Raw genomic sequence first — 27,951 nt, 5'->3', positions numbered from 1 at the left:
CCCAGGGAGAGGCGTGCGGGACCCACTGCACCCTGCACCCGGGGGAGAAAGCCGGGGGACTGCAGCCAGGAGTGTGCCCACCAGGAGTGGGCCGTCCCTGCCTGCCGGCAGAGACCGGGGCTGGTCCCGACGCGTCCTGCCCGAGTCGTGCTCGGGGCGTGGTCAGAGCGCAGGCCAGGGGTGCTCCTCGCCATGCTGGTCACCCCGTGGCTCCCACTCAGAGCCCTGGGTGGAGCTGGACCTGCTTGGGTGGCTTCCCCGGGGGCGTCCCAGGGGCCCAAGGCCATGTGCGTGGTAGACAGATTTCCCCGGGACGCAGGAGTCGGGGCGCGCAGGTGCCGTGCTCGGATCCATGAGAATCAATGCGCTAGGACAGGTTGTGTGACTGGTGCTCCGGGGGGAAGGACAGTGGCTGGGGAGGTGAGGACAGGCAGGGAGTGACTGCGCCGCCTCTTCCGGGGGACCCAGCTGCCCACCCTGAAGGGGGCGACCGGGTCTTAGTAACCTGGGTGCACAGTTCACGGGGCCGTCGGAGACGCGATGGAGGGTGGACGTCGGTGACTCCCACGTGCGCATTCTTCGGGCTGGCCCCAGGCCGGGAGGATCTGCCGGTCATGGACAAGGTGTGGACACAGGGCATCCCCGGCACCTTCCTCTGCCTGCCGAGCCCCATTTGGTGGCAAGACCTTGCCACGTAGCATCTGAATCCTGAGCCCTGCTCCGGGGGCTCCCCAGGACCCTGGAACCCGGAACTGCCCAAGGTCAGCCTAGGGAGGGCACCCACGAGCCCCCCACCCAGCTCCTCCCCAAAGCAAACCTCGGAAAGTGCACCCCATCTCTGTGTCTCTGTCTCTATCTCTCTCTGTCTCTGTCTCTCTCTGTCTCTGTCTCTGTCTCTATCTCTCTGTCTCTGTCTCTCTCTCTGTCTCTATCTCTCTCTGTCGCTGTCTCTCTCTCTGTCTCTGTCTCTGTCTCTCTCTGTCTCTGTCTCTCTCTGTCTCTATCTCTCTGTCTCTATCTCTCTCTGTCTCTGTCTCTATCTCTCTGTCTCCGTCTCTATCTCTCTGTCTCTGTCTCTATCTCTCTGTCTCTGTCTCTCTCTGTCTCTCTCTCTGTCTCTATCTCTCTGTCTCTGTCTCTCTCTCTGTCTCTATCTCTCCGTCTCTGTCTCTCTCTGTCTCTGTCTCTGTCTCTCTCTGTCTCTGTCTCTGTCTCTCTCTCTGTCTCTGTCTCTCTCTGTCTCTCTCTGTCTCTATCTCTCTGTCTCCGTCTCTGTCTCTCTGTCTCCGTCTCTATCTCTCTGTCTCCGTCTCTATCTCTCCGTCTCTGTCTCTCTCCATGGACGTAGGAGGGAGCCGGGCTTCATTGTGAAGGAAAGGACTCCATGCACTGTCCGTGGGTCCTAAGGAAGCCTCCCTCCCCCTTCCCTCTCCCTCCATCCCCCCCACCCCTCCTTCTCCCTCTGTCTCCCACCAGTCCCCCATCCCCCCTTCCTTCCTTTCCTACCCCTGCCCCCTCCCTCCCAGCCCAGCTCAGGTGGGCTCCAGGCCCTGTGGCCCCAGCCAGGACTGCAGTCTGCCCAGCACATGTGACCCCATCCTGCCAGCCATGTTTCTCCTTAGCACTTGGCCACGTGGCCACCACAGCCACCATGGCAGGACGGGGCTGAGGAGTTGCCAGGATGGCCCTACCCTGGCCATGAGAACGGACTCTGTCTCAGACCGTAGATCCACCCAGTCTGTGTGTGCTCACACGTGTGTGTGTGCGTGTGTGTCCGCGCATGTGTGCCTGCAGACAGGAGAGACCCACGGCTCATGACTGGGGCCCACTGCACTGGATCAGCCTGCAGGCCCTGTGAGGGGGTGAGGGTGACAGGGAGAGAGCCCCTGCCGGCTCCAGCCGGCTCCCGGCTGCCAGGCCGACACCGTGCACTGGCTCCCAGGAGCGCCGTGACAGCGGCAGGACGCGGGCCCTGCAAAGGCCTCCCCCTGGGCCGGCTCCTTCCTGCAGGCTGAGTCCATTAGGTGAGCTGACGGCAGACACCGCGGCTTCCCCGGCCGGGCCTGCGCTGCCCGTGCCGGCTCAGCAGAGCCAGATGACAAGGGCAGGAAACCTCAGAGGATGGCCAAAATTCTTGTCAAGGTTAAGAGGATTTCTCCATCCCTTCGTCTCGTGACGACATTTCTGACGGGGGCGGTTTGTGAGCGGGGGAGCTGGCGGAGATGCGGGGGGCGGGAGGAGGCCTGCTGGGGGCGATGGGCGGAGCGGCGTGCTCCGCGGGTTCCGGGATCCTAGAACAGCCGCCTGACACAGCTCTGAGCCAGGCGTCCAGGGTGGCCGTGCGGGGAGCTGGATTCTAAGTCTGCAAGGAGCCTCAGCCCCAGGCCACTGCCCTGGCTCAGGCCACGAGCAGGCCGGGGGCTCGACCGCGTCCTCCCTCCCTGCCCCTCCCTGGCTGGTGTCTCGGGAAGACAGAGCCGAACACGTGCACCGACCTGCACGCGGCCACTCCCAGTCCCCGCCGGCCTCCTGCAAGGCTCCCAGGGGTCGGAGCAGAAAGACCCGAACTCGGGCCCACACAGTGTCCACCAGGCAGGAAAACATGGGCTCCCCCGCCCCAGGACGGGCACCGGAGGCCAGCTGGCACCGGAGGCCAGCTGAGGTCCACCAGGCGGGGGCCGGGGTCACCTGGCTCTGTCCTCATGGGTGCGGGCAGCTCTTGCTCCAAAGGAGACAGCGCGGGGCCCCGGGACCCCTGGACCTGCCCTCTGACCGCAGAGCACATGGAATCCTGTGTCTCACCGAGCTGGGCCAGAGACCCTCGCTCTGGGCGGCCAGCATCGCAGCGCTGGGGCCAGGTGGCCGTATGTCCCGGGACCTCAGGAGAGCGCCCACCTCGCAGATCTGTGGCCGTGGGCCTGGTGCTGCCTGCACACCCAGCCTTACCCCGGGACACCTGTGCTCTGAGGCCCCCAAGGCCCCAGCTTGGCCACTGAGGAGCCCCTGGGGAGGAGGAGGCAGGAGGTGAGAACGGGCCGGCGCGTCTGCAGCCCGCGTTGCGCTGTCTGCACCTGGCACTGGCCCAGCCCCAGCTGTGCCCCGAACGAGAAGGCAGCCTGAGCGAGGGCCGCGGGCTCCTCGACCCCGGGACACCTTGAGCACCTCCTCGGGTGCAGGCCTGCTCCGAGACCCCTGCCCCTCCCCGCTCTGTCCCCTGCTGTGCACAGGGGCCCCGAGACCCTCACAGGGCTGGGCCGTCAGACCAGGACCAGGACGTGCTCTGGTACCTGGGGTGGGGCAGGAACCCAGCCACAGGCAGCACAGGCCCAAGCCCCTCCCTGCACGTCTCCCAAAGGTCCGGGGCCCCGAAGCTCTCCTGGAGTGAGACCTCTCCGAGGCAGATGGACCTGTCTTTTCGGGAGGAAAGGGTTAACCTAGACCTCCTGGGTCACCTCAGGACGCCCAGCGGGAAGAGGAGAAGCCCCCTGTGGCCCCCAGGGGGTCGGGGGTGAGGGCCAGGTCTTCCTGGCATGGGAGAGAGGGAGCTGGTCACTGGGAGTGGCTGGGAAGGAGAGTAGAGCCCCAGGGCACGGGGGTGGCCTGGTGGTGGGGGCCAGGGCCTTGGAGGACAGAGACAGACTCCCATGGGAGGGGCATCCACGTGCAGGGTGCTCCTGCTCCCCTGGCTCAGGGGGGTGGGGGCAGGGCGGGGGGGACGTATCCGGGTTCCTGCAGAACCGTCCCAGAGGGTGTCGGTCCATGCAAGAAAGATTCCCAACCAAGCAATGCCTTCACCATGGGGTGGCTGCCCGTGGGCCAGGCTTTGGGCAGGGTGGTGGCTGCCCGTGGGCCAGGCTTTGGGCAGGGTGGTGGCTGCCCGTGGACCAGGCTGTTGGGCAGGGTGGTGGCTGCCCGTGGGCCAGGCTTTGGGCAGGGTGGTGGCTGCCCGTGAGCCAGGCTTTGGGCAGGGTGGTGGCTGCCCGTGGGCCAGGCTTTGAGCAGGGTGATGGCTGCCCGTGGACCAGCTGTTGGGCAGGGTGGTGGCTGCCCGTGGAGGGCGTCCCTGTTCCAGGGATGACGGTGACAAAGGCTCAGTATGCAGGAGGGAATCAAGGGGCAGGCGGGGACCTCTGGGTCATCTTCTCATGGGGCGGATTTCACTGTTTCCAGAACACATTGGCTGCCCTGCGACCACAAGGGGGACACACTCGCAGCACACACGCAGGCACACGCAGGCACACACACACAAGCACACACCTGCACGCGCAGGCACACGCAGGCACACGCAGACACACAAGCACACACCTGCACGCGCAGGCACACACAGACACATGCAGGCACACACCTGCACACACAGGCACACAGACACACAAGCACACACCTGCACACGCAGGCACATGCAGACACATGCATGCACACAAATGCACATGCCTGCCTCTCCTCTCTCACGGTGCCCAGGCACACACACGCACACACAGGCACATAGAAGCACATGCATGCACACACGTGCACACACACTGGGTAGGGAGGAGCCTCCTTCTCCTTGGCCGGTGATGTGGACTTCCTTCCAGCGGCTCTGTGGACAGACAGGCCCCGGGCCCTGGAAATCCAGGCTGGTCGCCCCGGAGCCACACCAGGCCTCAGGAGAACCCCGGGGAGCAGGGTCCCCAGTGCACCGGTGGGGACAGAGGGAGACGGAGACTGGCTCCCGGGCGCCCACATGCTCGGGGCTGTGGGGCGGGGCAGCCGGGGCAGCGGCGGGAAGCTCTGTTGGCTTCGGGGGCCCAGCCTCTCCCCCCCGCCCCCCGTGGCTGAGGCGGCCCAGGTGCCCCGGCTGGGGGAGGTGTCGCCAACCACACCTCGGCCGGGGGTCTCTTCCGAGGTTTCCTGTCAGCGCTGTCACAGGCGGGAGGGGGTGGGGGAGGCCTCGCTGCCTGAGGGGGGGGCCTGTCCCCTGTGGGGTGGTGCCCTGGGACGAGGTGCGTGGGACTCACGGCTGGCCCTGGGGAACACAGAGCCCAGGCTGGACGCAGTGCCCAGGCCGCAAGGCGGGGCAGCGTTCCCACCACCACCGCCAGCCTGTGGCTGGGCTGAGCCTGGGAGCAGAGCCTGCCCACACACACACACGGGTCTCCCAGGCCTGGTGCTCAGGGCCTCAGCGCCCGCTCCTAGCGGGGACCCCTGGGTTGTTGGCTGGTGGTGGCCAGGAGACAGAGAGCAGGCAGAGCGGGAGAGAGGCCAAAGTCCCCTTCCCACGGGCCTCCCCCACTCCGGGACCGAGGCCCATGATGCACAGCCAGCCTCCAGGGGCTCACTTGGCCCCCGTCCCCCTGCCCTGACCTCGCTGGGCCTGCTGACCCCCAGATCCCATCCCCCCGGCCCCTGGGCACAGCCCTTCTACCTCCAGGGCCTCCAAGTGGCCCCTGCCAATGATTGCCCTCCCCTCCTTTCCCCTGCCCTCCCCTCCCCTGCTCTGCTCCCTCTGTCCTGGGCCGGGCTGGGCGGCCTGGGACTTGCCCAAGTGCGCTGGAGGCTCTGCAGGCAGAACCCAAAGCTGTCGCTGAGCTGAGCAGGGGGGCCGGGGCTGGACTCCACCTGCTGCCGCCACCCCCAGGTGCCCTCCTGGAGGGCAGGGCGGCGCCAAATCAGAGACATCGCAGCCCAGAAATGGCCCTCGTGCCTCGTCAACCACCGCTAGTGGAGCGAGGCCAGGGGCTGCCGTGTTCCCTGGGCGTGGTGGGCAAAGCTGGGCATTCGCTCGCCGCTGGGTGGGCACTGACGCTTCCCAGTGTTCCCGAGACTGAAAGCTTGGGACCCTGTGCAGACTGACCTGAGCGTGCACACGCGTGCACACGGCAGGCCCCCAGGCCCGTGTGCAGCCACACACCAGCGACACCTCTGCCTTCTTGAGCTCAGCGCCCCGCGCTTCCTCTGCACAGGGCCCAGGCCTGGCCCCAGCGGCCCTGCTCTCTCTCAAGTGGGGAGCTCGGGCGGCGCTGACGCCTCATTTTGTCGCCTCGGCCCTGGCTGTGATCCGCTCCCCCCACCCCTGTGCTGGGCGTGGGCAGGCTGGGGGCACCGCGGGCCTCGCTGACACCCGCCGGGCCCAGGGCGCAGGTGCTCACGGGCCCGCCTGCCCCTGACTCCTGCTTTTGCTCCGTCCTCAGCAGCTCTCCGAGGACCTGGGCGCGGAGAAGTTCTGTGTGGACGCCGGCCCGGCGGCGGGCAGCTGGCTCAAGTACATCCGTGTGGCGTGCTCCTGTGACGACCAGAACCTCACCATGTGCCAGATCAACGAGCAGGTAGGTGGGGGCTCCTCGGCCGGCCGGCCCCGTGAGCGCGGCCCCAAGACTGACCGGGGTGCCCCGCGGCCAGGGGTCTCTGCCGAACCCCGACTGGTGGTGGTGCATGTGCCTGTGGTCCCTGGGGAGCCTCCCCCACTGTGAACGCCCCCATGGGGGGCTGCGGCCACAGTCCTGCCGGGGCTGGCAGTGCCAGGTCAGTGTGAGGAAGGAGCAGCCAGGACCACAGCACAGGGCCCACTTGGCCTGGGAAGGCCACCGCCCACGAGCCCCGGGAGCAGGGAGAACCGTGTGCAAAGGGGGCTGTGTAACCCCGTGCAGCAGGGGACCCGCACTGGCCAGGGCCCCAAGACCCCGGGGACAGACAGGCCAGCCTGCGAGGGCACGGCCCCGTATGCTGTAAGCCCTTGCCCGGGGCAAACCCGTGGCCCCACCAGCACTGAGGGACACCTGGAACCAGCCAGGCTGGCGGCCAAGCCGTCCCACGTGCTGCCTGCCTCCTGGCCCTGGGTGGCTTCCCTGCGCCAGCCCTCCCAGGCTGGGGGTGCGCTGGCGGGGTGGGTGCCCAGGAGAACAGAGGCAGAATCGTTCCTGACGGCCCTGGTCTGCCAGCGGCTCCGGCCGTGGCTGTAATTCCGAGTTTGCACGCGGAAGCCGGGTCTCCTGGGCGGCGGCCGCCGTCTCTGTCCCCCGAGTTGGCTTCTTCCTGCAGTGTCTTGGGGTCCCGCGTGGCTTCCTCTGCAAACATGAACTCTGCCACTGTGGGGACAGAGGCCGCCCTCCCCTGGGGACCTGGAGAACCTGGGCGGCCCGGGCTGTGGCGGACTCTGCTCCTCCGCCCGGGGCTGCTGGCCGTGGGGCTCCGTCCGAGCCTGGGACCGTGGGGAGGAGACCCCTCCCCCTGACGGCCGAACCTCAGCCGCCTGCGGGAGAACCAAAGTGTTTGAAAATAAGCTGTAATAGACAGGCGGGTGTGGATGGGTGGGTGATAGGTAGGTAGGTAGGTAGGTAGATAGGTAGGTAGATAGATAGATAGATAGATAGAAGAATAACATTCAGTGTCAGAACAGGACTTCAATGGAAGGATCCTTGTGCCCTTGCAGAGGAGTGAAATCGGAGGTATTGATTTGAGAGGCAGAGTTACAGAGAGCGAGCAGGAGAGACAGAGAGAGAGGCCTCCCATCCACTGGTTCACTCCCTAAATGGCCGCAATGGCCCAAGGTGGGCCAGGCTGAAGCCAGGAGCTTCTTCGGCGTCTCCCACATGGGTGCAGGGGCCCAAGCACCTGGACCATATTCCGCGGCTTTCCCAGGCCATTAGCAGGCAGCTGGATTGGAAGTGGAGTAACCAGGACTCTCATTGGTGCCCATGTGGGATGCCGGCACCGCAGAGGGTCGCTTTACCCACTACGCGACAGCGCCAGCCCTGGAAACCTGGGGAAAAGGCACTGAGGCTCCCGTGAGAACAGCCCCCCCCCCCCCCCGGAGCTCGGCTTGGGCGTGCGCCTGACCCTGGCTGTCCCTGGGAAAGCGTGGCTGCGTGGCAGGTGCACCGCGTGGCTGCGTGGCAGGTGCACCGCGTGGCTGCGTGGCAGGTGCACCGTGTGGCTGGGCCGGGACCAGGCTCTTGTGAGCTGCAGACTGGACTAGCGCGAGACCCGGACGTCTTGCTCTGAACGTCTGAGCCGAACTCCACTGCAAAGCAGGCGCCTTTGCGGCCAGCTCTCCGAGACACGGGAGGGGGCGGTCAAGGATCGTTGAGTTGTCACCAAGACTTCAGCAAGCCTCATCTCAGCCCCACGAGGGCCATACATGGCACAGAGCCCTTTACATGGACGGGCTTGGCGTGGCCGGGGCACGTGGCACGTGGTGCCCGCAGAGTGGCGGCATGGACTCCCCTGTCCCATAAGGAGGTTGAGCTGCAGCTCCACCGCAGCGTCAGCTCAGGCCGCCCAGGTGCCCACACCCAGCGTCCTGCCCGGGCTCCGTTGCACACGGCCCCATGGGGCTAATTCTCCCCGTCTCGTGTCTGGGGCTGACTCAAAGCCATGCTCAGAGGGAACTGCATGTGTGACCCCCAAACAGCCCGGAGCACAGACGAACCCCTCGCTGGGGACACTTGCAACCCCTCCACCCTCACGGGAGACCCCGCCCTGGTCCCCGGATGCTCCCTCGCCCACCACGGGGGACACCGCGGAGGACGGGGCAAGGGAGACTCCCAGCAGCCTTCCTGCCAGAGGCGCCTCTGACTGCAAGTCGTGTGGCAGCCCCTGGGGTGCCAGGGACGTGGGAGCCAACCCAGGCCGGAGGAGACCCCGTGGGCACGGACAGGAGGCGGCTGGGCCGCCAGGCACTGCGCGCCTCGTCATGAAGCCCCAGCTTTGAATTCCAGCAAATCCAGGGAAAATGAGCTCCAGGCCATGTTTTCCTTTGAACGAGCGCGAGCGCGAACCCCTCCAAGAAGCCGCCCTCGGAGCCCCCCGCAGGCACCTGCTGAGGGAGTGCAGTGACTCTGCGGAACCTTCTAGAATGGGACGAGGTGGGGCACGTGACCACGGGACCTCGAGGCAAGGCCATGGCTTCCCGGGTGCTGGCCACGGGACCACGGCTTCCCTGGAGGCCACCTGTGACCCTCGGCAGAGCTGCGAGAGAAACTTCCAGAAACGTGACGCAGAAAGCACGGTGCGTGAAGGCGGGATTCTCTGCGAGATGGAGACGCCGCGAGGCGCCCAGGGCTTCTGCCGGGATCTCCCGGCACTCTGGGCTCTCACGGCCTCGCCCCAGGCATGGCCTCGCTCAGCACAGGAGCCGGCACTGCTCATACCCACGAGGGGACCACAGGCACCGACGCCTGAGGTCACAGAACATGGCGGAGTTCGCCCGTGGCATCGGCAGGGGACGCCAGGGAGAAACCCGAGGGCCACATGCTGAAGTTCCAGACGTGACCCGGGCCCCGGGCTTCAGAGGCGGCCGCAGCCTGGGCGGAACCCACAGCAACCCGAGGCAGAGGCTCAGGCCCCGGGCAGACGCTCCCAGGGGGCCGGCTCAGGCTCTCAGCTTCCGCCAGGGGTGCCGGGACTTGTGCACCCTCCAAAGCCCCTGGGAGGGAGCACAGGGCGGAGGTGGGGGGGACCAGGTCCTTCTTGGCCATCATGGGGCCTCCTGGCCCTGGACAGTCAGACAGGCTCTGGGGGCACGCGCCCCTCCATCTCACTGTGCAGCTCACAGCTCCCCAGGCGGCCGCCCAGCCCACGGGCCCCCATGTCACCTCCACGCCCCACACCGCTGCCTGGAACAGGGCATGGCCGGTCTCTGTGCACCTGTGTGGCCGCTGGCCGGTAGGCAGGCACAGACACCAGAACACCTGGGCCAGGCAGTGCCAGCCCAGGGGTTCCCTCCCCCTGTAGGATGCAGGCACGGAAGGGGGTTGTGGGTGCGCTGGACGCCCCGGCTCAGGTTCCCACCGCTCTGTGAACTGGAGTCACCCTCATGGCCGTGGGACTGGGAGGGGTGAGTGGGGAGGGGCTGCGCCCAGCATCTGGAAGGTGACTTGCGGTTCTGCGTACGCAGCGGGAGCCCGCAGCGGGCGGTGCTGGGGCTCGGCCGACGCCCTCGGCTCAGGGTTTTCCTGTTCCTGAAGCACCAAAGGCCTTGGGGCAGCCTGGGGGGCAGAAACGAAAGGGCCACAGCAGACGCCGGGGGCCTCGTGGGGCGGCGGGCGCAGCCGCAGCCGGGCCTCGGTGGGCACCTGCCGTGCCGTGCCAGCAGCACCGTCCACGCTCTGACGCCGGGTCTCATCTTGGCCTGAGCCGAAGCGGCAGCCCCCCATCTCGGGCCCCTTTAGGCGACAGCCCCGCCCCTCCCCCACTGTGCTCCGACTCCCCCCTCTGGGCCCCCCCGGGGCTCCTCCTCCAACGGTTTTGAGCGGTTTTGAGGTTTTGGGAGACGAAGACAGGGTTTGTTCCTGGATTTGTTGCTTTACCTGGGCTGGGCAATGCGGGTTGCAGGCAGAGCGGCCGCTGGCCAGCAGGGCTGGGGTGGGGACGTGGGGCTGAGGCCGCTCGTGTGTACTGGGGAGCATGATTTGGGCGGGGGCTCTGGGCCCCGGCACATCTCAGAGAGGGTTCCCAGGCCAGCTCACCAGACACTGCCCCCCATACCTTGCAGTCCCCAAAAGCAGCCCTACTCTGTCCTGCTGTGCCGCCCCCAGGGCGGGCCAGGCACCGGGAGGAGACGGGCAGCACCAGCCTGTTCCAGGGGCGGCCCCTCCGCAGCCTGTGAGAGCCCCCGACTGCAGCCGCTCCGTGCCCAGGCCCCACCCCCGGCCGTCCTCCCTGCTGGGCCCCCAAGAGCACCGTTTGGCTCTCCCCCCACTGCCTGCTCCCTTTGCCCCAATCCTCCCCCCTCCACAATTTTTTAAATTAAAATCATAAACTTCTACTCTGTTTGGCTCAAATGGTTGATGGATTTTTCCCTCTGAAAGTAAAACAGGCCAGACAGGGGAGTCACTGTAGCATTTCTTTTTTTATTTATCTTTTTAAATTTATTTTATTTATTTGAAAGGCAGAGTTACAGAGAGATGGTGGGGGGAGAAAGAGAGAGAGAAAGAGAGAGAGAGAGAGAGAGGTCTTCCATCCGCTGGTTCAGTCCAAATGGCCACAATAGCAGGAGCTGTGCCGATCTGAAGCCAGGAGCCAGGAGCTTCCTCCAGGTCTCCCACGTGGGTGCAGCGGCCCAAGGACTTGGGACATCTTCTACTGCTTCCCCAGGCCATAGCAGAGAGCTGGATTGGAAGAGGAGCAGCCAGGACTCGAACCGGCGCCCACATGGGATTCTAGTGCCGCAGGTGGAGGCTTAGCCGGCTACGCCACAGCGCCGGCCCCATGCCCGTCCCTTTCCGTACCTTCCACCGCCCAGTGCCAGCACGGATGGTGATGGACTCTGCGGACTGCGGATGAAGATGTCATCAGCAGAGGTGGTCAGGGACGTCGTGGGCCCCGGTTTCCTTTCCTGTGCGCCATCCCCGGAGCCCCCGCCAAGGAAGAGAGGGGCGGAGGATGTGCTGTGTCTGCGCCGCTTGGGAAGACCACAGTCTATAGCAACAAGATAACAAACGTTCCGACACAGATGGAAATCTGCTGCACCGTGCACCTGCCTAGGAGCCCGCTGCCGGGCCCTGCAGCCCGCCCGGGCCTGCCCCGCGCTCCCACTCAGCCCAGGAGAGCAGGCAGCCAGGCAGGCCGAGGGACGGGGAACTGGGACGCAGCGTGCCCGCCCTGCCACCCGGGAGCGTTGCCTTGTGTGGGTTCCGTCTAAGTTCTCATTTCAGGAGTTTCAGATTTGCACGGTGGCCACCGTGGAGTTCTACAAGGAGTCCCACGCTCCCCGCACCCAGCGCCCGACGCTGGCATCCGGTCAGCGTGGCACGTTTGCCCCGGTCTGCCAGCCCCAGGGCACTGGATGTCCACATGGGAGGACAGCGAGTGGCTAACACACCCAGAAACTTCCGGAATCCTGCAGAGGTCAAAAAATAGAAAACGACCAGGGCTGCAACTCTGAGCCGTCCCCTGCGGAGGCCGGGTGCGAGGTGGACAGGGCCGCGGGGGACTCCGCGTGGCCGAGGGCTCAGAGGCCACCTGCCTGCCCTAAGTGAGAGACTGCAGGAACTCAGGCACAGGCAACCCCGAGACCGGGGATGGTGCGAGGCGTCCGTGCCGCCACTGGGCTCGGCGCTGTGGAGGCCACCGCCTGTGCCGCCCTGGGACGTCCTCCACGGCTCCTCGTGCCGCACCGAGCAGAGGGGCAGGCGTGGCCAGCAGGCCACTTGTTGGAGGAAACCACTCATTCCTGCCGCAGAGCGGAGGCCGTTGGTGCCACCTGGGCCGGACCCTCGAAGGGATCAGGGACTTCGGCCGCGCTGCCGTGGGTCCCTGCTGGGACTGGACCGGAGAGCGCGCCGGTGCCTCCTCAGGTCTCCTCGTCTGGGGGGCGGCGTCTTCCTCTGGGAACTGCTGGCTGTTACCACAAAGACTTCACGACCTGGAGGGAGGCGGCAGCCACAAGCTGGTGGCCGGCTGGGGACGTGAGGTTGCCAAGGGCTCGGCCGGGCTCAGCCTACCGTGCCCCAGCCGGGGACCCTGCCCCAGCAGGACCCTGCCCCAGCCGTGTCCCCGCCTTCTGCTGAGAACGGACGCGGCCAGGGTTTGTCCCAGAGCTCGGGTTCATGCAAGGAGCTGCCTGTGTGTCTGGAACAGAGCCCCCGCCCCGGGCTGGAGAGAGTGGTGGTGGTCTGCGTGGTCCTCATCCAGAGCCGGCCTGGAGGGCGGAGCCGGCCCGTTTGGCAGCCTGGTTATTTTTAAAGCCGTTTAGAGACGTTTATTGGGCAGTAAACGGGCTGTTAAAGGCTCCCCGCCCTCAGAGCCTTAAACTAAACAGAAACTCCCGGCCTCGCGCTCACAGCACCACGGGCAGAGCTGTCACTCAGACGGACAGGGCCGCTGCGGGGCGGTAGGGAGCGGGGGCCGCCCTGGCGGGGTCTTTGTCCCTGAGCTCATTCTCAGCTTCTCCTCTTGGCCTGGAAACCAACGGGCCGGTGCTTCCCGCGTGAGTGGGAGGAGGGGCAGCACCCCTGGGAAGTCACCGGGTGGGACGCCCTGCAGCGCGCGGTGTGGATGCCTCCTCGGTCCGCAAGCTCCGGCTCCCCAGAGGCGGCCTTGGCCCGGCAGGACCCAGGGCTTCTGCGCGCCCGGCCGGCGGGGCCTCGTGCGCGGACGCCGCGGACCGCCTCCCCCCCACCCTCCTCCGCCCCGCGCCCTTCCGCTCGCGGTCAGTTCTGGCTGCCGGCCCGCCCACCCACCCTGTGTACCCCGGGCGTCCCGCAAGGCACCCGCAGGTCCCCGGACGGGGTCCACGCCCCGCGCCCCGCGCCGGACCCAGCCAAAGCCAGAGCCAGAGGGGTGCGCGCCGCGGCCACCAGGTGCGCTCTGGTCCACTTAGCCCTGGACTGCGGCCCGCGTCCTCCGCCTCGCACACCAGTGCACCTTGCGCCGCCTCCGCAGGTGGAACCGCCCTCCCACCCCCGCCCCCAGGCCCAGCTGGCTCCGGCGTCCTCTCCACCTGTGGGTCGGACTTCGAGGTCCCAGCCCCGTGATTACAAGGCGGCTGGCTGTTCAGCCGCTGTGTGATGGTTTTAGATAGAACACAGCTGATTCTGACCCGTTTCTCTTCTCTAGTTTTTCATTTTATCTTTGTTTATTTTGTTTGTTTGAAAAAGAGAGAGCGTTTCTGTCCGCTGGTCTACTCCCCAGATGTCCTCCATAGCCAGGCCAAAGCTAGAAGCTGGGGACACAACCCAGGCCTCCCAGGGAAACAGCCTGGGGGTCAGGGCCTGGGGCGGAGTGGGGGGGGGTCACATGTAGCCGCAGACCAGCAGGGCCAGCAGCCAGAACCCCCAACACAGCGGGGGGCGGCCGTCTGCCCCCAGTCCCCGCTGCCGGAGTCAGCACCAGCCCTCTGCTCTCTGCACCCCTCCCGACTCCAGCCCCCTCCTCACCGAGGGACCGCTCAGGAGGGACCCCAGCCCCAGCTTGCCCTGGGCAGGTGGGCTTGTCTGGGACCTCTCTCCAGCCCCCCAGCCAGTCTTGTGGCCTGGCCTGCTGGTCACTGCTCCTAGGCCTGAGCTCCAGACACCCATGTGCGGGGGGGCAGACCCTGGGCTGCCCTGAGAGATGCCCCCACCCCGTGGGCCTGCAGCTTCTGTCCTCCGGGACTCTGCTGTCTGAAATGACGGAATTTGCGTCACACGCTTGGCACGGACAGAGACCCGAGACTCCAGCAGACCCCCCTCTTGCCGATCTCCCCAGGGAGCCCCGGGCTGGGGAGCGCGGGCGAGAGGGACCCTCACCCTTGCTCTTGTACCCCCTTACCCGTGTCCCCAAGCTGGACAAAGCAGATTGAGAAGGGCTCAGCTCCTCTTGGGCGAGAGCGCCGAGGGGCCGCGGGGGGCCGAGGGGGCAGCGGCGCTCACCTTTGTCTCTGGCCTCTGCCCTAGATTTACTATAAGGTCATCAAGGACATCGAGCCAGGCGAGGAGCTGCTGGTGCACGTGAGGGAAGGCGCCTACTCCCTGGGCGCCGTGCCGCCCGCCCTGGATGGTAAGATCCCACCCACCTGGGGGCGCCGTCGGGGGCTGGGGCTGCGCCCTGGGGTTGCCAGGGGCTTCTGGGGACGTGGGCGCATTGGCTTTGAGCTGAATTCTCAGTGAGGGTCCCAGGGGATTCTTACGAGCGACCGTCCCAGGGGACTTTAGGAGTTGAGGAATTTGCGGCTAACACCATCACGTGCGAAAGAGCCCTCGCACACCCAATGGCGAAAGCGCTCTGCGCCCACAGGGCCCTGCCCTACACCTGGGTTTTTCGTCAGCTTCCGGAACCCCTGGCTGTTACCATTGGGACAGCAACGTGGAAACAAAATCCCAAAGGGGACGACGGGGTAGCGTCTGGGCTGCCCCTGAGCGCCGACAGCCGCGAGCCCCAGGAGTCTCCTTTGAGACAGGACAGGGGCACTGTGCGGCGCAGAGCAGGGCCCCTCGCTCGGGGCTCGGGTCCGAGGGAAGTGTTGGGGAGGGATTCTCTGCGCAGAGAGCATGGAGGCGCTGGGGCGCCCGTCCCGTTGCAGACGGGATTCCCTCTGCAGGAAGGCCTCCCAGGGGTGCTCGAGAAAGCCCCGGCCTCGCCAGCTGGGCTCAGGGGCCTTTGCTCGCTCCTCCAGGCCCCCGGCTTCTGGGCAGGTCCCAGGGAGGCTGTGTCAGCCCCGCACATGTCCCCGCAGAGCCGGCAGCCCCGGCCTCACGCTCACCCACTTTTCTCGGGAGCAGACCCCACTGTGAACAGAAAAGCAGTCGGCCCTTCTGCCTGCTTCCGGAGCCGACTCCCACTCACGATAGACAAAGCAGGGGCCCCGGCTTTTCCTTCCCAGCTGGGACACAGCTTAGCGCTGACAGCCGCACAGCCGCCGTTCCGCCGAGCCACACGGTGTCAGGGTGCGGTGGTGCTGGCTGGCCGGGCGTGGGAGTCGGCGGGACAGCTCCGAGGCCGGAGCGGACAGCTGGGCCTCGTGGACCCCCGGCCGCTGGCCCATCCCCTCACGCCGCTGCGCTGTCGGAAAGGACGCCTTCGCCAGCCGGGTCCCGTCCGTGCCCTCCTCCGGAGTTTGGTTTTAATTAGGGCCGTTGAGAAAAGAAAAATAAATGGCGAGATCTGAGTAGCGGGAGGAAGATCTCATTTCCCTTAAAATAATTGTTGAAAAGACCTGCGCGTCTCAGATGACACAGGAGCGCTCCGAAAGATAAATCTACTTAACCCAGCGCCCGCGTCGGCCCTGCCATTGCATCTGCACGATGAAATTTCTTTCTTCCAGAGGTTCTTTTAAAAAAAAAAAAAAAAAAACCCTGGATTCCTGTCTCCCACCCCCTCCAGCCCCGATATTAAATAACCTGCGTCTACATTTTCCTAATAATTTATCAAACGTTTGTGGGCTAATTGCTTCGCACACATAATGGCCCGACATCAAATATTTGACTTTTTCCCTCTTTTCCTGTCAAGACTGCCTGCCTCCCCAACAGCTTCCTCCCGCTCCCAGTGAAACTCGGAATCCAACAGAAAGAAAATGCAACAATGTTCCTCACTAAGATAATTATCATAAAAAGTCTTTTATCCCAGCCGCAGCTAAGTGCAGCCGGGCACTCAGCCCCGTGGGGAAGGGGCGGGGGCTGCAGCCGGGCACATTAGCGTCACGGTGCCACCGGCACCGGGAGCCCTGCCTTCTCCGAAGCCATTAGGCACGGATTCCTTCTCCCGTGGCATCCCTGCCCTGCCGTGAGGCGAGCTGTGCGTTCTGGAAGCAGAGCTGGGTCAGCAGGTGGACCTCACGGCCCCAGCCCTGTGCCCCCGGCTCCAGGGGCAGCTCTGTGTGCCTGGCTTGGGGGGGGGGATTTGCTGGGGACCCCGGCTGGGTTTCCTGGGAGGGACGGCGGCCTTGGTTGGCTGCCCTGGGTGGGAGCCGAGCCTGCACCCCGCGGTCCCGGGGCCGGAACGTTCTCCCCGACAGCGGCTCCGTGAAGAAAGGCGATGGGGGTCTTGCGACAAGTGTCAGCGCTGAGGGAAGCCCCTTGCGGATCTGTCACTGCCGCGACTTTCGGCGCTGCTCTGAGGCTCGCGGGGAGCGCCGAGACAGGTCTCTTTCATGAGGACTTCTCGCTCTGGGGGAACATAAAGGCAGTCATATTCCATTCAAACACGCTTTTCTTTTTAGAGAGGCTCGGAATAATGTGTTCGCCACCCTCCCTGCCAGAAGCGGCACAGAGGATGCGGGGGACTGCGTGGGGGCGCGGGAGAGCAGACAATGCCGAGGGTTCTCGGAACAGGGCGCCTCCCCCAGGGCTTCTTTCAAATGGGATTGCTCACGCTGCAGAGAGGGGGGCGGCTCCACGGGGGCCCCCGGCCGCCCGACCACACCGCCGCACACCCCGGCGCGGGGGGAGACGAGGCTCGGCCGAGCCGGGACCCGGGAGGAGGGGCGAGAGGGCAGCACCGGCCACCACGGCCGCCCCCGCCGTCCCCAGGGGGCCCTCGGACACGGGAGAACAGGCTGGACTTTCGCTGACGTCCAGATTCCAAACCAGGACTGGGAAAACACTGCTGCTCCGCGGGCAGTGGGTGGGGCCGGCGTCGCTTCTTGTCTTTGTTTTCCAATTTCAGCTTCGGGATTGTTCTTGGGTCGAGAAAGAGCAAAACAAAAACTGGCCTTTCTGACTGCGTGGCCGAGGCGCTGGAGGGAGGGCCGCGGCCCGGGGCGGCTGCGTGGGGTCTGGGGGCCCCGCCCTCCAGGGTGGCCCTGGTGACAGACGGGCAGAGGGCTGCCCGCGAGGGTCGCCCAGATGCTCATGGCCGTGACGCCTTCCTAGTGACCTTGCAACCACCCTGCCTCCCTGGTCCCACACAGGGCAGCACGGCACCAGCAGGGACCCGCCCCAGCCTTGGCCGACCGCTTATGAAGCACCCTCCTGGTGCGCGGGCCGGCTGAGGCTCGGGTGCACCAACTCCACCCAGGCGCTAGGACCGTCCTGCCCGGGGGCACCCGATGGTGCTGGGGTACCAGTGCCACTCACTGGGAGGACTCTGGGGAGGGGCCTGCAGCCCACGGTGCCTTTCAGAGTGGGAGGGGGATTGTTCCGGAGCTGAGTCACCTGTCCCCTCCCCACCCTGACACGCCCCCTCCCCAGACCCAGGGTGAGTCCAGCACCCACGTGGGACTGGGGCCCAGCACATCCCCAGACAGCTCCAAGCAGTGGCTTCCCCACACAACCACACGTGCACACACATGCACACATGTGCACACACATGCACACACGTGCACACACATGCACAGGCACCCATCCACACGTGCACACACATGCATAGGCACACGTGCACACGCGCACACAGGTATAGTCCCACAACACATATTCACACACAAACATGTGCATGTATATTCATGCATACACAATTGTAGACACGTTGACATGCCACGTACTCATGAACGTGTGTGCACATACAACATGCACCTTCAATACCTGTGCCAAATGCACAGATACATGTACCAGTCACAGAAAACATGCACAGGTAACACACACTGACATGCACACAGAAACACGTATGCATGAGCCTGTGCGAGGGTGCACGTTTGCACACACTAACTGCATGCGTGCAGGGTTGAGCCCAGTGCACACAGACGCTGCATGCAGCAGGAACACAGTCTTGTGCAGCCATGCACACACACAAGGGTGCACCCCACAGACCTGTACACACGGCCACACAAACCTGGAAGCCCTGACACGCACACACGTGCACGGGCACCCAGCCCTCACGCAGCCGCACGCACGCATTCCCCCGAGCACGCAGCTGCCCTGTGCAGCTCATTTGTGTGCGACGCAGGCTCTGCCTTGGGTCGGGGGGGCTCCCTCCAGGCGGAAACCGCGAGCGGGAGCGGCTGGGATGCGCGCGGAGCGCCCCAGCCCGTGCCGGGATCACGGCTCCGGGCGATTGTTTGCCTTGGCACGGTGGTCAGGATGCTGCCTCGTAAACTTAATAATAGCTGCCCCCTTTTAATTCGTTTGACCTTGACGACAATAATTTATTATATGCACTGGAGCTCCGTCGTCTTTCTTCTCCTAATTCATAAACAAAGCTCTCGGCTTGGCTTCCTTCTGCACGCCGGGCGCGGGGCCTGAGACGCGGGAGGGGCCCTGTGCGCTCAGAGTCTCCGGGGTCCCGGGGCCCTGTGGGGTGGGGCTGGGGGTCAGGCGCGCCCACCCCCGCCCGTCCTCTCTCTCCCGCAGGGGAGCCCGCCTTCCGCTGTGAGGACTGTGAGGAGCTCTTCCAGTCCAAGCTGGACCTGCGGCGCCACAAGAAGTATGCGTGCGGCGTGGTGGCAGCCGCGCTGGACGAGGGCCTGGCCGAGGGGCTGCAGCCCCAGGGCCTCGGCGGGGGCGGCGACGGGCAGGCCCACGAGTGCAAGGACTGCGAGAGGATGTTCCCCAACAAGTACAGGTGCCGCCCCGGCCCACGGTCGGTCACCCCCTGCCTCCGTCCCCCACCCAGTCCTCCCCAAGCCCCCCCCAGGGCCAGCAGCACCCCGTTCCTCCGCCCCACCCACCCTGACAGGCCAGGGCCCCCAGGGGCAGATGGGGATGAGCCCCACCCCACCCACATAAGCCTCCGCCCACTGTGGGGCGGGGCAGGTGTGCAGGAGGAGCCACAGGTGCCTGCCCTCTGGAAGCCACAGGCCCCGCTGGCCTGCACGGTCAGGGCTGAGCCGCAGAGAAACCAGGAGAAAGAAAGAACGCGGGCTTGACCCTAAGCTGTGCAGGGCCTGGGCCCAGGGCTGCTTCCGGGAGGCGGTCCCAGGCCAGGAGGGGGGTGACCGTGGCTGGCCTCCCCCAGGAGACAAACACACACAGCCCCTCTCAGATGGTGGGGGGTCCACCAGGGATCCCCCTGATCCCCAGACCCAAGGTGGCAGCTGCCGGCCCAGGAGGGACTCGAAGCCAAGGATACGGAGAGGGGCCCGAGTGAGGGCCAGATGCAGGCAGCTGGGGACAAGCCGTGCTGGCCCTCCGTGCCCCAAGGCCCGGCGGGGTCAGGACCCAGGAGCTGTGTGCACCCGGGAAGGGGGAACTTCCTGGGTGGAGTGGGGAGACCCCGGTAATGCCGGCTGTGCTCGGGGGGCTCCCCCTGGGACGGCCTGGCCAAGTCAGAGCCAAACCCCTTCAGACGGCTAAGTGGCTGCACTCCCATCCCTGGATCCCCGGGGGCGGGGACAGGTGACTAAGGAGCAAGTGTGTGGACCAATCCCGACGGAGGCCTCGCGTGAGCGCCGCCCGGGTGGGCTGCGTTCTCGTCCCACAACACACACATCTCAATTAGCAGGGGAAGGAGACACTCGCCGATGCCCGGGCAGCGGGCGTCCCTGGCGTGAACGGGCTGTGATACGGCCCAGGGACAGGGTGGGGGACAGGCGGGTGTCCCCGAGGGCATCGGGGGCACTCGGTCGTCCAGTCGGCACGGCCCCTCCCTGCAGCTGCTGCCCGCACCGTGTCCCGGCTCGGGTCTCCCCTCCTCTACTCCTGCCTGCCCGCCACCTCTCCGTGCCCCCACGCCCCTCGGGGGCTGCAGGCAGCGCAGAGCCCCTCTCCCCAGTCTCTCTATGCCTCAGCTTAGCCTCAAGGTCACAGTGGCCTGGGGCCTGGAGTCCCGCCCCTCTCCAGGGACCCGGGAAGGCGGGTCTCTGCCCCACCCACGCGTCTGTCCATCCGAAGATGGTGGGGGGGGGCGTGCGCTCCGGAGGGCCGGGGTGACCTCTGACCTCTGGCGCAGCCTGGAGCAGCACATGGTGGTGCACACGGAGGAGCGGGAGTACAAGTGTGACCAGTGCCCCAAGGCCTTCAACTGGAAGTCCAACCTCATCCGCCACCAGATGTCCCATGACAGCGGCAAGCGCTTCGAGTGTGAGAACTGCGTGAAGGTACCGCACGGCCGGGGAGGGGCTCCGGGGGCGGGGCCCGGGGAGGGGCTCCGGGGGCGGGGCCCGGGGAGGGGCTCCGGGGGCGGGGCCCGGGCAGGGTTCTGGGGGCGGGGCCCGGGGAGGGGCTCCGGGGCGGGGGCCGGGCAGGGCTCCACGCCGGCTCGAGCCCACGCGGCTGCCTCCCCAGGTGTTCACCGACCCCAGCAACCTGCAGAGGCACATCCGCTCGCAGCACGTGGGCGCCCGGGCGCACGCCTGCCCCGACTGCGGCAAGACCTTCGCCACCTCGTCCGGCCTGAAGCAACACAAACACATCCACAGCACTGTCAAGCCCTTCATATGTGAGTGGGGGCGGCGCCCGCGGTGGGGGCAGAGGGGGCGGCGCCCGCGGTGGGAGCAGAGGGGGCGGCGCCCGCGGTGGGGGTAGAGGGGGCGGCGCCCGCGGTGGGGCAGAGGGGGCGGCGCCCGCGGTGGGGCAGAGGGGGCGGCGCCCGCGGTGGGGGCAGAGGGGGCGGCGCCCGTGTGGGGGCAGAGGGGGCGGCGCCCGCGGTGGGGGCAGAGGGGGCGGCGCCCGCGGTGGGGGCAGAGGGGCCCCGACCCAGGGCTCCACCCCAGCGAAGCTCCAGCAGGGCCCCGCGGTGCCCACGCACCAGCAGGAGACGAGTGTGTGGGCGCGGGGACGGGCACACCGGCCCGGGGGCAGTGTGAGCGGCGGGGGCCGTGTGGGTGCTGGGGTGACCAGTGTGGACGCTGCTCCGTGTCCAGCAGGGACATGGAGGAGGAGGAGCCCTGGGGGTCTTCAGAACAGGCTCAGGTGGGGGCTGGGGCACTGAGGCCTTGGGCTGGGGGTGAGAGGTTAATAAAAGAGGGGTCAGAGGTCACCCAGTAGACCAGGGCGGGGACTTGGACCCTGCTTCTCGTGAGTTCGGAAGCTGCTGAGGGTTCCAGGCTGCTGAGCATTGTGCTGAGTCATTATTTCCCATAAGCATTGTGCCAAGTCACCATTTCCTGCATACATTGTGCTGAGTCATCATTTCTCATATGCATTGTGCTGAGTCATCGTTTCCCAACACTATGCCAAGTCATCATCGCTTGCCCACATTTTGTTGAGTCATCGTTCCCCACATACATCAGGCTGACTCATCACTTCCCATGTACATTATGCTGAGTCATCATTTCTCATGTACAGTATGCTGGCTCATCACTTCCCGTGTACATTATGCTGAGTCATGGCTTCCCACATATGCTGGGTCCTCATTCCCCACATACATGGTGCCGAGTCATCACCTCTCACGGACAGGATCACATGACGTCCTCACAACTTCCCACCGGCAGGGCCTCACTACTCCAAGAGACAGAGAAGAAACCGCGGCTACCGCGTGTTCAATAGCCAGGCGCTCCAGGCCGCAGCCCAGCGCTCCAGGGCCGGGCTCCTGTCCCCAGGCCGGGCAACCTTGACCTCTCGGGTCCCGTCGTGTCAGTCTGAGGAGCCTGGCGTCTCGGGCCATGGTGGTCCCACCAGTGGGAAGCCACTCACCCCAAGCGGCCGTGCTGGCCAGCGGCCGGGCCTCTGCCAGGCAGCGGGGCTGTGTGCTCTCCACCCTCTGCCCTCTGCCCCCAGCCCAGGGTCCCGCTGAGACAGCAAAGGTGGAAAGTCCCCCTGGGACCGGGCTGAGGGTCCCTGAGACCCCAGCGGGAGAGCCAGCACGCGTCATGTGCTACACAGCTCAGAGCTCGAAGTCAGGCTTAGAGCGAAGGAAAATGCACACGGGTTACGCGGCATCGCCTTCCTGGACGGGCACACGGCTCGCTCGGGTCCCGTAGGGCCGGGCATCGTGGTGGGCTAAGTTCCAGCAACCACGGCTCTGGCCGGCCCGCGCTGCCCTGCACTCCCCGAGCCCTGTGTGCCAGGCCCTGCGCCAGCAGCTGCCCGCCCGGCCTGTGCACCACGCGCGCCGCGTTGGAGGGCAGCTCGTACCCTGGAGCCCAGGTCAGGCAGCGAGGGGCCGCCCAGCCAGGAGGAAGCTGGGAGGGGCTGCAGGACGAGGCCGGTCCCTCGGGGAGAGCGCCCGGCATGGGCAGTGTGGGAGCTGGCCCCGTGCAGACTCCGTGCCCACAGGCAGGGCCACGCCCTGGGCACACTCTGGTGGGCACCCAAACGTGCCTCACTGACCACACTGGTCAAGGGGATGCCTCCCACCAGGCCTCACCTGTGCCCTGCAGTGTGTGTGTGCACACGTGTGTGTGCAGTGTGTGCACACGTGTGTGTGTGCAGGGTCAGTGTGTGCGGGAGGAAGCTGGGAGGGGACAGAGAGAAGGGAGCCTATTGCAGCCACTTTGCAGGAAATGCCCTCAGGGAACACGTGTGTGCATGCGTGTGTGTATGTGTGTGCATGTATGTGCATGTGTGTGCATGCGTGTGTGGATGTGTGTGGGTACATGTGTGAGTGGAAATGAACGTGCATGTCTGCGTGGGTGGATGTACACATGTGTGCGCGCGTGTGTGCATGCGTGTGCATGTTGTGTGTGCATGTGTGTGAGTGCGGTGGGTGTGCATGTATGTGTGTTCTGTTCATGTGTGTGTTCATGTGTGCGTGTGGGTGACTGTGCACGTGTGAGTGCAGGCAGGACTGGAAACGCCCTGACTACAGCGGCTCGTGTTCAGTTAACCGCTTTGTGCAGCCACGCGTGATGCCCGAAAGAGCCGAGCGGCCTTGGCAGAGCCGGCTTCCCAGGCCTGTGCGGGCGCTGTGGTCAGACTCGGCGGCCTCAGGGCAGCAGCTGGGCTCCTGCGCCTTCAGCCAGCCCGGCAACCGGCGAGCAGCCTCCGGTCCTGCAGGGCGACACGCGTGTGTGAGTGCACATGTGTGCATGTACCTCTGCACACACGTGTGTGTGTGTGTGTGTGTGTGCCACGCAGGGAGAGACAAGCTGGTGACCCCGTTCTCAGGAGTCGGGGAGACACCGACCCGAGCCTCTGGCTGGGGGGCTCCACCGGCCCGGCCGCCTCATGCAGCCGGCCTGGCGCTGCCGCCGCCCGCCGGGGGTCGGGGTTCCCCACCTTTTCTCAGACGTGGATGCAGACCCTCCCCGCGGGGCCGCCCGGGCTGACCTCGCACGGCCGTCCTCAGCCGCCTCCAGACAGTGGCCGGGTGCTGTTGGCCACCCCCAGAAGCCTGGACTCCCTGGCTCCGGGCCTTGCGAGACTGTCGCCCTGAACCCGCCCCTCTGGGATGCAGGAGGCGGGGCCTGGGAACATTCCAGAAAGCAGGAGGCTCAGGGGGGTGGCAGTGTCTGCTCAGGCCCCAGGGGAACGGCGCGCATCGAGGCGGCGGGGCCGCGGGCTGGGGACTCGGGCAGCTGAGGAAGCCACCGACGCGCCCGTGCGCAGCCGGGGCAGTGGGCTCGCCGCCCCCAGTGCGGTCCAGGACCTTGGCTCGTGCGGCGGCAGCACTGGGGCAGGAGCCCCAAACAGAAAAGACTGCGGTGCGGGCTGGGACCTGGGCTCCCACGTATGCCCGTTCACGCGTGCACACCCCCACGCAGAGGGCCGTGCACCTGCACACGCAGCGCTGTGCAGCCCGCGAGGGCGAGGGGCTCCCGGGGTCTCACGGCGTTTGTCCTTGCTCCCCGCCACGCCGTAGGTGAGGTCTGCCACAAGTCCTACACGCAGTTCTCCAACCTGTGCCGGCACAAGCGCATGCACGCCGACTGCCGCACGCAGATCAAGTGCAAGGACTGCGGGCAGATGTTCAGCACCACCTCCTCGCTCAACAAGCACCGGCGCTTCTGCGAGGGCAAGAACCATTACACGCCGGGCGGCATCTTTGCCCCAGGCCTGCCCCTGACCCCCAGCCCCATCATGGACAAGGCGAAGCCCTCCCCCAACCTCAACCACGCCGGCCTGGGCTTCGGCGAGTACTTCCCCTCCAGGCCGTGCCCCGGGAGCCTCCCCTTCTCCACGGCGCCCCCGGCCTTCCCGGCCCTCACCCCCAGTTTCCCCGGCATCTTCCCTCCGTCCCTGTACCCCCGGCCGCCGCTGCTACCTCCCACGCCGCTGCTCAAGGGCCCGCTGAACCACACCCAGGACGCCAAGCTCCCCAGCCCCCTGGGGAACCCGGCCCTGCCCCTCGTCTCGGCCGTCGGCAACAGCGGCCAGGGCGCTGCGGCGTCCGCAGGGCCCGAGGAGAAGCCGGAGGGCTGCCTGGAGGAGGCGCTGGTGGAGAAGCTCAAGACCAGGAGCAGCGACCTGTCGGACGGCAGCGACTTCGAGGACATCAACACCACCACGGGGACCGACCTGGACACCACCACGGGGACCGGCTCGGACCTGGACAGCGACGTGGACAGCGACCGCGACAGGGGCCAGGGCGCCGGCAAGCCGGCTGAGGGCAAGCCCGCGTTTGGGGGCGGCCCGGCGCCCGCGGGGACGGCCAACAGCGTGGCCGAGGTGCCCGTCTTCTACCCCCAGCACTCCTTCTTCCCGCCGCCCGACGAGCAGCTGCTGACGGCCTCGGCCGCCGCCGGGGACTCCATCAAGGCCATCGCGTCCATCGCCGAGAAGTACTTCGGCCCCGGGCTGATGGGGATGCAGGAGAAGAAGCTGGGCGCGCTGCCCTACCACTCGGTGTTCCCCTTCCAGCTGCTGCCCAGCTTCCCCCACTCGCTCTACCCCTTCACGGACCGCGCCCTCACCCACAACCTGCTGGTCAAGGCCGAGGCCAGGGCCCCCCGCGACGCCCTCAAGGCGGGCGGCCCCAGCACCGAGTGCCCCTTCGACCTCACCACCAAGCCAAAGGACACGAAGCCCGTCCTGCCCGCGCCCAGGGCGGCCCCGGCCCCCGTGTGCGGCGAGGAGCAGCCGCTGGACCTCAGCATCGGCAGCCGGGCCCGCGCCAGCCAGAATGGGGGCGGCCGGGAGCCCCGGAAGAACCACGTCTACGGCGAGCGGAAGCCGGGGGCCGGCGAGGGGCTGCCCAAGGCGTGCCCGGCGCAGCTGCCCCAACAGCCGTCCCTGCACTACGCCAAGCCCTCGCCCTTCTTCATGGACCCCATCTACAGGTACCGACCCGCCCTGCACCACCGCGGGAGCCCTTCCCCCCAGCCTCTGCTGCCTCCGAGGGCGGGGTCACACAGGGAAGCTGGGACGAGGTCCCCAGAACACACACAGGTCCCCTGCACCCACAGCTCTCAGCGGCAGCCCCGCCGCATCCCGGGCCCCCAGCTCCGTCTCCATCTCTGCTCTCTGGCCCGGCTCCTACAGACCTTGGGGGTTTCTCCTCCTCCCCTCCCAGACGCTGGTCCCGGGTCGGGGGGAAGCTTGCAGGGTCAGCCGACCAGGGAGCCCCAGTCCCAGCCCCTGAGGGAGAGCTGGGGGTACAGGGCCGGGCTGGGGGATGGGGGGGCAGGCGACCCCACTCAGGATAGTACAGGGTGGGCGTGGCCTGTGTGAGAGAGGACACATACGCATTCTGTGTGTGGAGCAAGGTGGACGCCCCGAAGGCACAGGTGCCCGAGTCTGGGGCCATGGGGCCAGGCCGGGGCTCCCGGGGGGCGGGCACAGCCGCTGCACGTGGCCCTCGACGGGTGAGGACAGGACCGGGCAGCCAAGGTGAGGGCCCCGCCCTGCTCTGCTCACCGCGCCACCCCAGGGCCTCCACGGTCCCTGCCTGGCCCCCGCTGGCCTGCCCACATCTGCGCAGGCTCCTGCGTCATTGTCACAGGACGTGAGGGAAAGTGTGAGAAAGGGAACCAGGCAGGTGGGCGCCCTCACGCCCGGGAGGCCATGGCCTTGAAGAGCCCGAGGCGGCGGGGACCTGGGGTGATGGCGGCCGGCGGGCAGAGCAGGGTCTGGCTCCGGGCTGGGCCTGCCCTCTCCTCCCCACCTCTCTGTCCTTCGTCCCCTCCCCCCACCGCCTGCACTTCCCAGCTTGGTTTGGGATCTTGGGCCTTTTCCGAAAGCTGGGAGGGGCCCCAAGGCTGCCCCTGCCCCCGGCCCGCCCAGATGCCAGGGGCTCCCATCCTTGGCATTCGGGGGCCCACAGCCACTGGGGGCTGGGCCTTGCTCCCAGATGGCCTCGAAGGCTTGCCCAGGAAAGCCCAGAGTCAGTCCAAGGTCAGCAGACAGGTGGCGCTGCCAGGGTGATGGGTTTGCTCCCGCCGGGCGAGGGCTGGGTTGACTTTAACTGGGAAGGGACATCCCTGCATTGACCATGCGGTCCCTGTCCTTTGCCACGGTTCCCGGGCCCCTCCTGGACCAGGACAGAGGTCCCCCAGGGTCCCTTGCAGCCTCTGCCCTGGCGTGGACGCTCCAGGGGTGGCCGCGTCGTCTCCTGCCCCCGTGCCCCTGCTGCAGCTCTCCTGTGCTGCTCTGGGCGGAGACGCCAAGGCCACACTTGGCGGAGTGCAGGGACGAGTGGGCGGGGCAGAGCCCAGTGATCACCCCCCAGCCCTGCAGGAGCGGGGCCTGGGTGTCCTCGGGGGCTGGGCAGGCAGAGAAGAGCCCCCCTGCTATGGGGGGTCATCAGAGGAAGGGGGGCCGCCATCCCCAGCGCCACCTGTGTGAGCCATGAGAGTCTTCTTTGTGATTGACAGCTCTCCCTGGCTGGGGAAGATTCTAGAACCGTGATGGGCGGCAGTCATTGAACCTCCCTACCTGAGCGCTGCAGGGGCCCCTGGTGACTGGCACAGGACAGGAAGCTGCCCGTCACCCCCACCTGTCAGCCCAGACCACAGGGCCCGTGCTGAGGGCTGGAAGGACAAGGGAGTTGGGGTGCAGGAGTGGAGCCCCTGGCCTGGGGACCCGCACGGGGCTGACCAGTCGGTGGGCAGCAGGCTGGTGGGCGCGGGGCCTCGAGAGAAGATTCCAGGCCCCAGCGTTCAGCATCCACGCAGCAGGGGCGATGGGGGACACGGGGGTGACCCTGAGTGTTCTGGGGGCAGCTGGTGGTCCAGGCTCCGGCGTCCCCACAGCAGCAGAGGAGCCAGGGGCGCGGCTCGCGGGGTGCGTAACCCGCGGTGGTGCTGTCCAGCAGGGTGGAGAAGCGGAAGGTGGTGGACCCCGTGGGAGTCCTGAAGGAGAAGCACCTGCGGCCGTCTCCGCTGCTCTTCCACCCCCAGGTAAAGCCCCCGGAGCCCAGCCCCCTCCCACACACGCTTCCCTCCCTGCGGACCCCAGAAGTCCCGGTGAGACTGACGGGGGGAGGCCCATCAGTGGCTCCAGGCTCCAGGCAGAGCTGTGTGGGGTTGGCCAGAGTCCCAAGACCCTGGCGGCACCTGCAGTGGGCAGGGGCACAGGAGGGGGTGGGGCATCAGGTGGGCAGGGGAGGCCCCCGGGGGAGCGGGCGGCAGGGCAGGGCCCCGGGAGGAAGCTGGCCAGGCCCCCGGACCGCAGGGCTCAGGCCCGGCCTTCTGGGGTGGCAGTGGGGCAGGGGCAGAGTCCCCAGTGCCGCCCCCACCCCGGGGTGGGCCTGGCATTGTTCCCTTCCTCGGAGTTCCCCGCCGCAGACAAGCCCCGCCCCGCCTGTGAACCTGCGGCCCAGCCGAGTTCACAGCTAAACTTAGCGCCTCCCATTGTGTGGCCGGGCCGC

At 66.8% G+C, this 27,951-nt stretch overlaps 1 protein-coding gene across 7 annotated transcripts in view; it reads left to right on the top strand.

Moving 5' to 3' along the window:
- Positions 1-27,951, top strand: part of PRDM16 (PR/SET domain 16) — a 249,413-nt gene that overhangs the window by 205,421 nt on the left and 16,041 nt on the right. For 4 of the 7 annotated variants that reach the window (XM_070077084.1, XM_070077087.1, XM_070077085.1 and 1 more), the window contains 7 exons: positions 6,168-6,302; positions 14,352-14,454; positions 18,678-18,888; positions 20,215-20,362; positions 20,550-20,703; positions 24,007-25,423; positions 27,394-27,481. In XM_070077084.1, coding sequence (XP_069933185.1) covers positions 6,168-6,302; positions 14,352-14,454; positions 18,678-18,888; positions 20,215-20,362; positions 20,550-20,703; positions 24,007-25,423; positions 27,394-27,481 — 2,256 coding nt within the window. The remainder of the gene's footprint in view (positions 1-6,167; positions 6,303-14,351; positions 14,455-18,677; positions 18,889-20,214; positions 20,363-20,549; positions 20,704-24,006; positions 25,424-27,393; positions 27,482-27,951) is intronic. The other 3 variants (XM_070077086.1, XM_070077082.1, XM_070077083.1) reach the window with 2 other exon arrangements.

This window comes from Oryctolagus cuniculus, chromosome 7 (assembly GCF_964237555.1).
Source record: "Oryctolagus cuniculus chromosome 7, mOryCun1.1, whole genome shotgun sequence".
Taxonomy (NCBI): domain Eukaryota; kingdom Metazoa; phylum Chordata; class Mammalia; order Lagomorpha; family Leporidae; genus Oryctolagus; species Oryctolagus cuniculus.
Note: the sequence above shows the minus strand (reverse complement) of the source record. Positions and strands in the feature narration are given on the sequence as shown.